The 14,339-nt window shown below is 38.4% G+C and overlaps 1 protein-coding gene across 1 annotated transcript; it reads left to right on the forward strand.

Annotated features, from left to right (window-relative positions):
- Positions 1 to 190: 190 nt before the first annotated feature.
- Positions 191 to 11,149, forward strand: LOC308696012 (myosin-7-like; the record flags this gene model as incomplete). The annotated part of the gene is made up of 37 exons (XM_081374347.1): positions 191 to 391; positions 683 to 826; positions 910 to 1,066; positions 1,277 to 1,304; positions 1,392 to 1,497; positions 1,600 to 1,692; positions 2,114 to 2,177; positions 2,279 to 2,377; positions 2,469 to 2,572; positions 2,654 to 2,792; positions 2,901 to 3,019; positions 3,096 to 3,245; positions 3,350 to 3,520; positions 3,625 to 3,934; positions 4,041 to 4,117; positions 4,282 to 4,487; positions 4,574 to 4,697; positions 4,820 to 4,956; positions 5,054 to 5,309; positions 5,404 to 5,646; positions 5,732 to 5,908; positions 6,018 to 6,163; positions 6,247 to 6,337; positions 6,427 to 6,816; positions 6,899 to 7,025; positions 7,109 to 7,227; positions 7,320 to 7,516; positions 7,763 to 7,946; positions 8,031 to 8,196; positions 8,429 to 8,553; positions 8,714 to 9,022; positions 9,135 to 9,338; positions 9,822 to 10,118; positions 10,203 to 10,307; positions 10,421 to 10,516; positions 10,608 to 10,742; positions 10,980 to 11,149. 37 exons carry the CDS (start codon positions 191 to 193, stop codon positions 10,998 to 11,000), a joined length of 5,817 nt encoding a protein of 1,938 aa, XP_081230473.1. The 3' UTR covers positions 11,001 to 11,149.
- Positions 11,150 to 14,339: the final 3,190 nt, after the last annotated feature.

Raw genomic sequence — 14,339 nt, forward strand, 5'->3', positions numbered from 1 at the left:
CACATCAGGTAAGAGTCATGCTTATTTTCTAGAAGATTTTTTTTATTCATATGTCAAAGCTGGTTTTATATGATCGTGTAGTATTTAGAAATCTGTATGGGAATGTTGATCATAGCATGTCTGATATTGACAATTCTTAAAACTTCACATTAACATGGACTTAACCATGCCATCTCCAGACAAGGCAATCATGGGGGACGCTCATATGGCACAGTTTGGAGCAGCGGCTTCTTACCTGCGAAAGTCAGATCGAGAGCGTCTGGAAGCACAAACTCGTCCCTTTGATATGAAAAAGGAGTGTTTTGTGCCTGATCCAGATGAAGAGTATGTGAAAGCTTCAATTATCAGCCGTGAAGGTGACAAAGTCACTGTACAGACTGAGAAAAACAAGGTAGGCTCAACTAATAAGGAGCATTTTGAGAAGATGCTTTTTCAAAGGCGGGACAGTTTCAATGACAGAGCTATTTCAATGGTACATTTTCAATGTGGTCGCTGATACATTATGATAAATGTTAATTAGAAACCACTGAGCATTAGTGAGGTCTTCATTATTTAAATGTTAGCTTCAATATGATTTGCCTTTGGAACAGTGCTATAATACAATCTGGACAAAACAGCAAATTTGATGCCACTTTACACAAGAGTATTACTCTAATGCTTAAATTCTTTCTGCTTCTAACAGACTGTCACTGTAAAGGATGCTGACATTCATCCCCAGAACCCACCAAAGTTTGATAAAATTGAAGACATGGCAATGTTCACCTTTCTCCATGAGCCTGCCGTGCTGTTTAACCTCAAAGAGCGCTATGCAGCATGGATGATCTATGTAAGACCAGACCAGTTCTATATCACTCGAGAATACAACCTAATTAGCTTCAATTACTGAACTTTATTTGTCCTTTCCCACAGACCTATTCAGGGCTGTTCTGTGTCACTGTCAACCCTTACAAGTGGCTGCCAGTGTACAATCAGGAGGTGGTTATAGCCTATAGAGGGAAGAAGAGGAGTGAAGCTCCTCCCCACATCTTTTCCATCTCTGATAATGCCTACCAGTACATGCTAACAGGTATGGACAAAATCTGTTCTGCTCTGAAGATCTGAGAGTACTCGTATTCTAGCTGAAAGCATTATCAAAATTGGGCAAAATGTTTCATAAACAAACATGCAAAGTGTGAGGAACCTTTTTTTGTATTTTGCACAAATCTCTGGATGAGCCTTATCTTCTTAAAGATCGATAATATAGAAGCCGTAACTGAAGAATTCTTCTCCGTTTCAGACAGGGAAAACCAGTCAATTCTGATCACGTAAGTATTATTTTTCTTTTAATATAATTCCTTAGTTAATTCAATACTTTATGCCACTTTTAATAATCAGATTGTTGTTCTCTGTAGTGGAGAATCTGGTGCAGGAAAGACTGTAAACACAAAGAGAGTCATTCAATATTTTGCAAGTATTGCAGCTGGGGGCTCAGCAAAGAAAGATGGGTCAGAAAAGAAGGCAAGTGTCATTTTCATATGTGTCATCTGTTTCTGCATTAACTAGAAAAAAAGACATTTAACTCAATTACACCATGCCAAAGCATTTACCTTTTCATTAAAGGGAACCCTGGAGGACCAAATCATCCAGGCTAACCCTGCTTTGGAAGCTTTTGGCAATGCAAAGACCATCAGAAATGACAACTCCTCAAGATTTGTAAGCTTCAGCATTGAACAATTATGTAAACTTTTAGTGAAGCTAATGTAATAGCATTCATGTCACAGCTATCACAAATATAGTGTGAGAACACCCTCTGCTGGATAAATCAAACTGATATAAAGAGAACATAAGGTTAACAGATGGCAGCATAAATATGATAGTGTATTTAGTATTTATATAATTATGGTACAAAACATTGAAATCAGAAAAAAAGGCCTTAATCAGAAGTTATGTTATGCTAGAAGTTGTAAGAGGTTAATGCAGTTAAATTAATCTGAATCAAGTACCTCTTAACACAGGCATTAGGTATTTATAAGCCATACTGATTGATTGATTTTCAGTAGTTTATACAATTATTATTGCATTCATTGTGCTTAACTTCTTAATTTGATCATTGTTTTTTATTTGAATTCTATAGGGAAAATTTATCCGAATTCATTTTGGTGCCAGTGGAAAGTTGGCCTCTGCTGACATTGAGACATGTAAGAATGAATTTAATTTTGATATCTGGACTCTATCTGTGGATTCATAAAACACTGAATGTCAAAGACTAAACATTAATATTTTTTTGTTAATATATCAGATCTTCTGGAGAAGTCAAGGGTGTCTTTTCAGCTTAAGGCTGAAAGGGACTATCACATTTTCTATCAAATCCTCTCTCAGCGGAAACCTGAGCTGCTGGGTAAGATGCAGTATATATTCTGTAATCAAAGGCCTTTTACAGTAATGTCGGATCGTCACAAACTGACAGTTCTTTCTTTCTCCTGAAATAGAGATGCTGCTCATCACCAATAACCCCTATGACTACGCTTACATCTCCCAAGGCGAAACAACCGTAGCCTCAATTAATGATGGAGACGAACTACTTGCTACTGATGTAAGAATGAAACGTATTATATTTTAGTTTTTCTGTCACTGTAAAGTTCTCAAATGACATCTATAATTATGTAAACTTTAGGAAGCATTCGATGTACTAGGCTTCACTCAGGAGGAGAAAAATGGCATCTACAAACTGACTGGAGCCATTATGCACTATGGCAATATGAAGTTCAAACAAAAGCAGAGGGAGGAGCAAGCAGAAGCTGATGGGACTGAAGGTGTGTAGAGTATAATTCCTGAAGCAGAAAACTAAATGCAACACTCTCTTATCTCTTATGCATAGCAGTGTTTTCCTTGAAAATAGAGAAATCTTATTTATTTTACAGATGCAGACAAAGTTGCATATCTGATGGGCCTAAACTCTGCTGACTTAATCAAGGGTCTATGCCATCCAAGAGTGAAAGTAGGAAATGAGTGGGTCACCAAAGGGCAAAATGTCCAGCAGGTGAGTTGGCGTGGCATTAATTAAATGGTGTCCATTTAGACAAGTAATGGCAAACTAAATGCTTCCTTGTGCTCAGGTGTACTATGCAATTGGTGCACTGGCCAAGGCAGTGTATGAAAAGATGTTCCTTTGGATGGTTGTAAGAATCAATCAGTCTCTGGACACCAGACAACCTCGCCAGTACTTCATTGGAGTGCTGGACATTGCTGGTTTTGAGATCTTTGATGTAAGTCTTTGTGGAAAGATCCTCATGTTGTCATGTTTAAAATGCATATTACTATGCAACTTACAAAAACTTAAAATTTCATTCATTCTGATTTAAAACAACAGTTCAACACCTTTGAGCAACTCTGTATCAACTTTACCAATGAGAAACTGCAACAGTTTTTCAACCACCACATGTTTGTGCTGGAACAAGAGGAGTACAAGAAAGAAGGGATTGAATGGAAGTTCATTGACTTTGGCATGGACTTACAGGCCTGCATCGATCTCATTGAGAAAGTAAGTAGTGCTGACGAAGCTTTCATACATGAATAGTGCTTTAACTATTTAACAAAGCAATTTTCTACAGTCAGTAACTCAATCCTATTAACTTCTTTATGCAGCCTATGGGCATCATGTCAATACTTGAAGAGGAATGCATGTTTCCCAAAGCCAGTGATGCAACATTTAAAGCAAAGCTTTATGACAACCACCTTGGGAAATCAAATAACTTCCAGAAACCAAGAGTAATAAAAGGAAAGCCGGAGTCTCATTTTTCTCTAGTTCACTATGCTGGTACAGTTGACTATAATATTAACAACTGGCTGGTGAAGAACAAAGACCCACTGAATGAGACTGTTGTTGGTCTCTTTCAAAAGTCTACACTCAAGCTCCTGTCAATGCTATTTGCTAATTATGCTGGGTCAGAGTCTGGTATGTATGAGAAAAATTATGTATGCACAATTAGAATCTCAAATGCACTTATGAGTGGTTTGAGTACTACCAGTTATAAGTAATTATTGTGCCTTGTTTTGACCAGATGGTGGTAAGGGAGGTAAAGGAGGCGGAAGTAAGAAGAAGGGCTCCTCCTTCCAAACTGTGTCTGCGCTTCACAGGGTAATTGAGTTTCAGACTCAAATGATCATACACAATGAAAAAAAATGAAAAAATAATAGATAATGTGTACTAATGATTAAGCTTGTCTCCAGTGAACATTATGTCAATATTTTTTAAAAGCAATCCTTTGAATAGCTTTACATTCTGTGCATTTATCCCAACAGGAAAACTTGAATAAGTTAATGACAAACCTGAGATCAACACATCCTCATTTTGTACGGTGCATCATTCCTAATGAGACAAAGACTCCTGGTGCGATGGAGAACCCTTTGGTCATGCACCAGCTACGCTGTAACGGTGTACTAGAGGGCATTAGGATCTGCAGGAAGGGCTTCCCCAACAGAATCCTCTATGGGGATTTTAAACAGAGGTAATTATTATTGGTTCTTTGATACTTAAACTCTAAATTTAAAACAACACTTTCCATTATTACAGACATTCTGTACTTATTTACAGGTACAGAATCCTAAATCCTGCAGCCATACCTGAAGGTCAGTTCATAGATAGCAGGAAAGGAGCTGAAAAACTGTTGGGATCACTGGATATTGATCACAATCAATATAAATTTGGACACACAAAGGTGAAAACTTAGATTAAACTGAAGAATAATTTTATATCCATCATTTAATATGGGAGCAAATATGAAAGTGGTCATGTTGTTCTGTAAGTAAAGTGCATGTTTCTAAAATGAATTCTGCCTAGGTGTTCTTTAAGGCTGGTTTACTGGGTCAGCTGGAAGAAATGAGAGATGACAGACTCTCTCTAATTATTTCTGGAATTCAAGCTAGATCCAGAGGACTCCTGGCAAGGATTGAGTTCCAAAAGATAGTTGAAAGAAGGCAAGAATTCCATATATTACAATTTGCACACTGTACTATGTTTTAAAAACACTATTTTGTGATATATGCTGGCATAAAAAATGTAATATCCTCACAGGGATGCCCTACTGGTTATCCAGTGGAATGTCCGTGCCTTCATGGGGGTGAAGAATTGGCCCTGGATGAAGCTTTTCTTCAAAATCAAACCTCTACTCAAGTCAGCAGAAGCCGAAAAAGAGATGGCAAATATGAAAGATGAATTTGCCAAGCTCAAAGAGGCTTATGCTAAATCTGAAGCACGAAGGAAAGAACTAGAAGAAAAAATGGTTTCTCTTCTCCAAGAGAAGAATGACCTACAGCTTCAAGTCCAAGCGGTCAGTTAATAATTTTGTGCCTATAAAACGAGACAAGTAAATGTGTTTTCCACAGCACAGAAATCACTGTAATTATTTAACCTTTTAACAACAGGAGCAAGACAATCTATGTGATGCAGAGGAGCGATGCGATCAGCTCATCAAAAACAAGATCCAGCTTGAGGCAAAAGCCAAAGAGCTCACAGAGCGGCTTGAGGATGAGGAGGAGATGAACGCAGAGATGACAGCTAAGAAGAGAAAGCTGGAGGATGAGTGCTCTGAGCTGAAGAAAGATATTGATGACCTTGAGCTGACTCTGGCTAAAGTGGAGAAAGAAAAGCATGCTACTGAGAACAAGGTCTGGGATGTCTTTCTACACAAAAACACAAACACACACACACTGTATAAACACTTAGAACTTAATGATCCATGGTCTTTCACAGGTGAAGAATCTGACAGAGGAAATGGCAGCTTTGGACGACATCATCGCAAAGCTAACCAAGGAGAAAAAGGCCTTGCAGGAAGCTCATCAGCAGACACTGGATGACCTGCAGAGTGAGGAGGACAAAGTCAACACCCTCACTAAGGCAAAAGCAAAGCTGGAGCAGCAGGTGGATGATGTGAGTGTTACAATTTACATCTACCTTTAGGATTCTTGATGCAAGCAAATGCTATGCAGCCAATATTGACATGCTCAATAAATCAAACATGTTTAATTATTTAAACCAGTTGGAAGGATCTCTTGAGCAAGAAAAGAAGATCCGTATGGATCTAGAAAGAGCTAAGAGGAAACTAGAAGGAGACTTGAAGTTAACCCAGGAAAATTTAATGGACCTGGAGAATGACAAGCAGCAAATGGAAGAACGACTGAAGAAGTAAGGCAATTTCTCCCATTCTTTCATAGTCTAATTTGTTTGTTCAAGACAAAGGACTGTAAATATCTCTCTTGTAAATATAGGAAAGACTTTGAGATTAGTCAGCTCAATGGGAAAATCGAGGATGAACAAACTATTTGCATTCAGCTACAGAAAAAACTGAAGGAACTTCAGGTATCAAATAAACAAATAAATAGAGCATATTGCCACAGATTTTTTTTTAAAATGAGACAATGACAACCATGACATATGTTCAATTCTAGGCGCGTATTGAGGAGCTGGAGGAAGAGCTCGAGGCAGAAAGAGCTGCCAGAGCCAAGGTGGAGAAACAGAGAGCAGATTTAGCCAGAGAGCTGGAAGAGATCAGTGAGAGACTGGAGGAAGCTGGAGGAGCTACATCTGCTCAGATTGAGATGAATAAGAAACGAGAGGCAGAGTTTCAGAAACTTCGCAGAGACCTTGAAGAGGCTACTCTGCAGCACGAGGCCACTGCCGCCACACTGAGAAAGAAACAGGCTGACAGTGTGGCTGATCTTGGAGAGCAAATAGACAATTTGCAGAGAGTCAAGCAAAAACTGGAAAAGGAGAAAAGTGAACTCAGGCTGGAGCTGGATGATGTGGTCTCAAACATGGAACATGTTGTTAAGACAAAGGTATTATTAATAAAAAAAAATTTTTATATTTGTCGTCTTTGATGGGAAGTAATTTTCTAGCCAAATTATGTACGTTGTACAGGCAAATCTTGAAAAGACCTGCAGGTCTTTGGAAGATCAAATGAATGAATACAGAACAAAATTTGAGGAGGGCCAGCGTTGTATCAATGACTTCACAATGCAAAAATCTAAGCTACTATCTGAAAATGGTAAGGCTGCCAATAACTGTCTTGTCTAATTCTTATGACTGACAGAACACCGACAATAATAAAATACTTGATGACACATGTAGGTGAGCTTTCAAGACAGCTGGAGGAGAAAGACTCTCTTGTCACCCAGCTAACCAGAAGCAAGATGTCTTACACTCAGCAAATTGAAGACCTTAAAAGGCAATTCGAGGAGGAAACTAAGGTGTGAACTGAATATGAACATTGCCTGATTAATATTTAAAAAATGAATTGCATTAATTTTGTTGATCTGCTAAATAACAATGTGTCCTCCAGGCAAAGAATGCCCTCGCCCATGCTGTACAGTCCTCCCGTCATGACACAGATCTGCTCAGAGAGCAGTATGAGGAGGAGCAGGAAGCCAAAGCAGAGCTACAGCGAAGCATGTCTAAAGCTAATTCTGAGGTGGCTCAGTGGAGAACCAAGTATGAAACTGATGCCATTCAGAGGACTGAGGAGCTGGAAGAAGCCAAGTAAGATATGTTTCTATTTCGAATTTCATAGAAATTTAGACTTTTCCATGTAACTTCTCTACTGACAGATAAGCTTTTTGTTTGTGTTATGTTTCTTTTCAAATGTAAGACGAACAAAAAGTTTTTCTGTTAGTTGGCCAAGCTTCACCAAACAGAGGGTAAAATATAATCAAATGTCTATCCACTAGACTCGAGTGTGCACTAACACAATTACATTCCTCAATATTGTTCCGTTTCCTAATACAGGAAGAAACTGGCTCAACGTTTGCAGGAGGCTGAAGAAGCTGTTGAAGCAGTTAATGCGAAATGTTCTTCTCTTGAAAAGACCAAACACAGACTCCAGAATGAGATTGAAGATCTTATGGTGGACCTGGAGAGGTCTAATGCAGCTGCAGCAGCATTGGACAAGAAGCAAAGAAACTTTGATAAGGTAACAAAACTTGATTTGGGATTAAGCTCAAAAATTCTTTCTGAATACCTGTAATCCCACATAAATGAGAAATGATGCTTTTAGGTCCTGGCTGAGTGGAAGCAGAAGTACGAAGAGTCACAGGCTGAGCTAGAGAGTTCTCAGAAGGAAGCCAGATGTCTGAGTACTGAACTTTTTAAGCTGAAGAACTCATATGAAGAATCTTTGGATCACCTGGAGACCATGAAGAGAGAAAATAAAAATCTCCAAGGTAAATAAACCAAAATTTACCAAAATAACTTTTTATTGGAAAAGAATCTTAATAGATAAATGGAGATACTGGAAAGACAATAAAAGTAGTACAATAGGACTTTATGGTGTATTTGGAGTGGGGTGGTGGAAGAAGAATTTATAGTATTGTAGAGACATTTATATTTATATCACTGGGGAAAATATGGCAATATGTTAAAATGTTTTTTTTTTGTTTTTTTTGTTTCATCTAGAGGAAATTTCTGATCTCACTGAGCAACTTGGTGAGGGAGGAAAGAGCATTCATGAGCTGGAGAAAATGAGAAAACAGTTGGAGCAAGAAAAAAGTGAGATTCAGTCTGCTCTGGAAGAGGCAGAGGTAAGTTTTCAGATAAAGCTCGATTTCTTGACTTTGAAGAAAAATCAAAAATATAAAAACAACAGCTGATTAAATTGTATTATTACTATTGTTTAAAATTAATCGTATTTTTAAAGTACTGCAAACCAAGTTATAGATCACAAAATGTTATGTTTAAAAGGCCTCATTGGAGCACGAGGAGGGTAAGATTCTGCGAGCTCAGCTAGAATTTGGTCAAATCAAGGCTGATATTGAGCGGAAACTAGCTGAGAAGGATGAAGAGATGGAGCAGAGCAAACGGAATTTGCAGAGGACCATTGACACTCTGCAAAGCTCCTTGGAGTCAGAAACACGAAGCAGGAATGAGGCCCTCAGAATAAAAAAGAAGATGGAAGGAGATCTGAATGAGATGGAGATCCAGCTTAGTCAGGCAAACCGACAAGCAGCAGAGGCTCAAAAACAACTCAAGAGTGTCCAAGCACATCTGAAAGTAAGATACACTCAGAATCAATACTGTGAATCAGTTAGGCAAAGAATGAAAGCTTTTGAAAGGGTAGAGCTGTTGAAGGGTTTGTCTTAATTAGTTTGCACTCATCTTTCAGGATGCTCAGCTTCAGCTGGATGACTCTCTGAGAACAAATGATGATCTCAAGGAGAACATTGCGATTTTAGAGAGACGCAACAACCTTCTGCAAGCTGAACTGGAGGAGCTGAGAGCCGCTCTTGAGCAAAATGAGAGAGGCCGTAAGCTTGCTGAGCAAGAACTGCTGGATACCAGTGAAAGAGTGCAGCTACTGCACTCCCAGGTAAAGCGAATGGATGCTTATTCTTAAGGTTAGGAAGGGAAAATCAATTCCAATTCTGGAATCGGTTACTTGTTATAAAATTTTAATTGATCGATCTGCTTATTGATTCCTGTGTGCGCATTGTAATGTGGTTTTAAAACATTCAAGAGCAAGAAGATGTGAAAGAGAACTCAATTCGGCATTTGCCCGTTGTTTTCTGTGCTGGGCACATCCAGACTATCTTTTGTTCATGATATTGAGCTGCAACAGAATGTTACAAAAGAACAAAACGTCACAGAATAAATAGGATTGATATCTAAATGTTCTAAATGTTTAAAAAAAATTTCCCCATATTGGAAACGAAACTGTGTATCAATAAGCAGAACCGATATTGGAATCTGAATCGCTAAAATTCAAGTGATACTCAACCTGACTTAGTCTTCATTTTGAACAGATCCATTCTTATTCAGTTTCTAATTTAATGCAAATACCTAATTTGTCCAGAATACAAGCCTATTGAACCAGAAGAAGAAGCTGGAGGCTGACGCATCCCAGCTTCAGAATGAGGTGGAAGAGGCAGTGCAAGAATGCAGGAATGCTGAAGAAAAAGCCAAGAAGGCCATCACTGATGCTGCCATGATGGCTGAGGAACTGAAGAAGGAGCAGGATACAAGTTCTCACCTGGAGCGTATGAAGAAGAACATGGAGCAGACCATTAAAGATCTGCAGCACCGTCTGGATGAAGCAGAACAAATTGCTATGAAAGGAGGCAAGAAACAAATCCAGAAACTAGAAGCTCGGGTGAGTGACCTACCTTAAATCCCAACAATGTTTTCTGACTGTTGAAAGTGGTATGCTGTAAAAACATTCATACTATGCCAACAGGTGAGGGAGCTGGAGAATGAAGTAGAATCAGAACAGAAGAAGAGCAGCGAGGCAGTGAAAGGAATTCGCAAATATGAGAGACGTATCAAAGAACTGACCTACCAGGTACAACAACAACAAAAAACATCTAATTTTATTACTGAATACACCAATAGAAAATGTTACGACAACACTTTAAAACATCAAATAATATCTTTTGTTATTATATGTCTTAAAAGACTGAGGAGGACCGCAAGAATATGGCTCGTCTGCAAGATCTAGTTGACAAGCTTCAGCTAAAGGTCAAAGCTTACAAGAGGGCTGCAGAGGAAGCTGTAAGTATTGGACTAACTATCACACTTTTGATGATAAATCATACTATTCAGTTAAAGCTCTAATCTCAGAACTGCTAATCCTGCTTCATAGGAGGAACAAGCTAACACAAATCTTAGCAAGTTCCGGAAAATCCAGCATGAACTTGATGAAGCAGAAGAAAGAGCTGACATTGCAGAGTCACAAGTCAATAAACTGCGTGCCAAAAGTCGTGATGTTGGTTCTAAGGTCAGTGCTTAAGAAGACTGATATTTATTTGTGATCCATTCTGATTCAAACCAATTAAGTCACATGTAGTTTTAATTTACCCAAGTATAGGCCTACTGTAGAAACAAAAGGTTATATATGGATATATGGTCTAAAAATATAGTCACATTGATATATAATTAATTTTTAGAGACATACTTATGCAATTGAATAATTTACCACGACTGATAATCTCTTCCTCTTATCTTTTTCATACAGAAGGGACATGATGAAGAGTAAACCTCAAATGGACCTTCTGCATGTCTCCCATATGTTGAATTAGTCCACTCTTTTTCAGTCACACAGTAGAATAAAGTTGAATTGCATTATATCTGTGTTGTGATTGAGTTGTGCATTGAAATTATATATTAAAGTGCCCCTATTATGCTATTTTAAAGTTTCCTAATGTTGTTTTGGAGTCTCCTACAACAGGTTTTCATGCATCAAAGGAAAAATAAAAAAAACAGTTACATTTTCTCATAATATACATTTGCACATCACCACATTTTCAATGATTCTCAAACGACTTGTCAGATGAATCAATCTCTCTAAATCCCTCCTTTCCGTGAGCTGCTCTGCTCTGATTGGCCAGACGGCTCAGTCTGTTGTGATTGGTCTACTGCGTGAAGCGCATGTGTCGAAAACAAAACCGCCCATTGCCATAACAACGTCAGCTCTGCTTGTCCTGAGGCTTCCTACACCGCAAACTAAACACAGTAGGCTTGTTTGAGATGAGCAAAATCTGCGCAAAACCGATCACCGGTGAGATGCATGCCGGTTAGAAATGTGTCCGATGCGGTTCGCCTTGCTCAGATGTCATGCTGACGTGTGTCAAAAAACCCTTGCAAGCGCAAGGCGGACTTGTCGGATTCTGCAGTCGCATGCAGTTGCTCTCAAGGGGGTAATCCAGCACTCGGAAAGCATACCTTCCCTGGGGGCCGCCATTGGTTAGCAAGCCATCACCTTCTGTTAGAATTCCATTGACTCCCATTCATTTTGGCGTCACTTTGACATCGAATAACTTTACATCTGAGACTCAGTTTATCCATTGTTTATTTCTAAAGAAACACAACAATGTATAAAAAGGCTCCATTACCTTGTATCTTACGTTATGGCCACGTAGAAGCAATTTTTTGTAAAAATAGGCTAACGATTGTGTCATAACCACTCTCTGTCGCACAGTAGAGAAATTACCGTATAGACAGGAGGAGAAGCTCGCAGGCAATCGGGGGGACGTGGAGGCATAAAGTCCGATAAAGTCAAGGGAGAAGCCCATAGAGAGTCATAAAGTTGCTCCTGCTCCTAGCTTATGGACAGCTCCTACTCACGCTCTCTGTCTCTGCAAGGTTCGGAAGGGAATGATTCAGATTTCTCTTGGCACAGCTACTAGAAGACTTACAACTGTCAGACAGGTTGCTCACGTCACATCTACGTCGTCAAGCTCAGTTTGAGGCTGCGCAGTAGGGCTGCAACGATTCATCGAGTTACTCGATTTACTCGATTACAAAAATTCCTCGAGGCAAAAACTCTGCCTCGAAGCCTCGTTAAATTCTTATGACGCGCACTATACGCGCAGGGATCTGATTTCACACGGACCGTTGTTCAGTGTTCAGGAAGCACACCATAGCGCGTGATACATTTTGAATTTATTTGGCGCGATGGCAGAGAGTAGATGTCCATAAACGGCAGAGAATGTCTAAAGTTTGGGATCGCTTCCTTTCAGCGTCGCTGAAACAAGGTAACGATTCTGTCCCCCGCATTTTTTTTGACCCAGCGCCAATATTTCCGCCCGTGCCTAATCCTATACAATGATGTTCGCTAATTTTAATCCCATACTGTATTTAGTGATGTCGTGATGCGGTTTGACTAGATATGATGTTTAGCTTTGATGTTTTTAATAAGTAAACGTATAGCCTAAAGAAAGAACCCCTTCACACACACACACACACCCTCGTCTCTCTCACGCGGCAATGCATCACATATGCTTAAACTTTTATGTAGCCACGCAAAAATAATTTCAGCATGCATTCACTGTATACACCGAGACATGATGGAGGAACAAATATTGTATTGCAGTATTTGCGAGACCTTGTTTGTAGGCTATGTCACGTCTACCAAATAGTTACAGACAACAACAAAAAAATGAAACTCCCCAGCCTGCTTCTCCAAATCCACTCGTACTTTTGGGGAAGACATAATCGGCTACCAAAGTAATTGAACATAGAACATTTTAAATTAACAAAAAAAAAATATATATAATACTACAAAACGTGCTAATATACTTCAACTAGCCTAAGTGAAAAACAAAATGCTGTACTTTTTCTATTTAACAAAATGCATATTTGCAATAAAACATTCCCCTTTTCAAAGCTACACTTATTTTTTTTATATAAATTGTATACATTGTGTACCTGTTTGGCTTGATATTTTATATTCATTTCATTTATTTTTGTTCTCCGGTGGGAAATTTGCAGAAGGTGCAATCCTTTTTTTGTAATGTTGTATTAAGAAGACAAAACTAAGGGCAAATGGCCTTTACTATTTAAGTTTGTATTCATAGTTTTACATGTTATACATGTTTTACAGTATAAAGTTGACTTAACTGTATTGTTATATAAGTGTTGGCACTGGCACTTATAAACACTAAATGGGTAAAAATTACAATAAATAGGCTTAGTTTTGGAGCCAAATGTTGGAGTTTTTCAGCCACATCATTTTTGTTATGCATTATTTGTTTTGATTGTTTAAAAACACACACATTTTTTTTTATCCGATTACTCGATTAATCGATCGATTAAGTGCTAGATTAATCGATTACAAAAAGAATCGATAGCTGCAGCCCTACTGCGCAGTACGCTCAGCCATTAGGAAGTGAGTGCTTCTAATTGACTTCACTTTTCTCCGTTGAAGTCTATGGGGTCGCTGTGTCCATTTCTTATACTGTCTATGATTGCTTTCCACCGACCATACTGCACTGATAGCACGATGGGAAACGATTTGCTGACGACACAGCTTAATGCTCATTGGTTTAAACAACCGTGATGTATTGTTCTCTTTTAAAATGATTTTAAAACTCTGATATCATGTTTTATGTGTATAGATTATGTGTGAATACTCCCAAACTCTCTGACAGTGCAATCTTTATGTGATGTAATTTTTATTAATATATATATATATATATATATATATATATATATATATATATATATATATATATATATATATATATATAAAACATATTTACATATTCTCTTGCGCATGCAAATTTAATTTACGCTAGCAATCTTATGTACACTTTCACAAATCTTACATGCAATTCTTTATGGGATCATATTACCTTCATAAAATAACAAGTACTTTGGGTGTCTTGTTCATTATATTCATTTTCATATAAAAGCAACAGAACTTCAATTACATCCAGTTTATTATGCACGACGTGAATCCCGTGAAATCCATCTTTGATCTCACAGGTGTCTGATCCACTGCGAGAAGAGAAAACTGTCCGCCTTCCTTGCCTGAGCTTTTTTCTGTCCTCCCCACACTGCAGCCGCCTACTCTCGCATACATTTCAGACGAGGC

Source organism: Scardinius erythrophthalmus, assembly GCF_964197995.2.
Source record: "Scardinius erythrophthalmus genome assembly, chromosome: 9".
Classification (NCBI taxonomy): Eukaryota; Metazoa; Chordata; class Actinopteri; order Cypriniformes; family Leuciscidae; genus Scardinius; species Scardinius erythrophthalmus.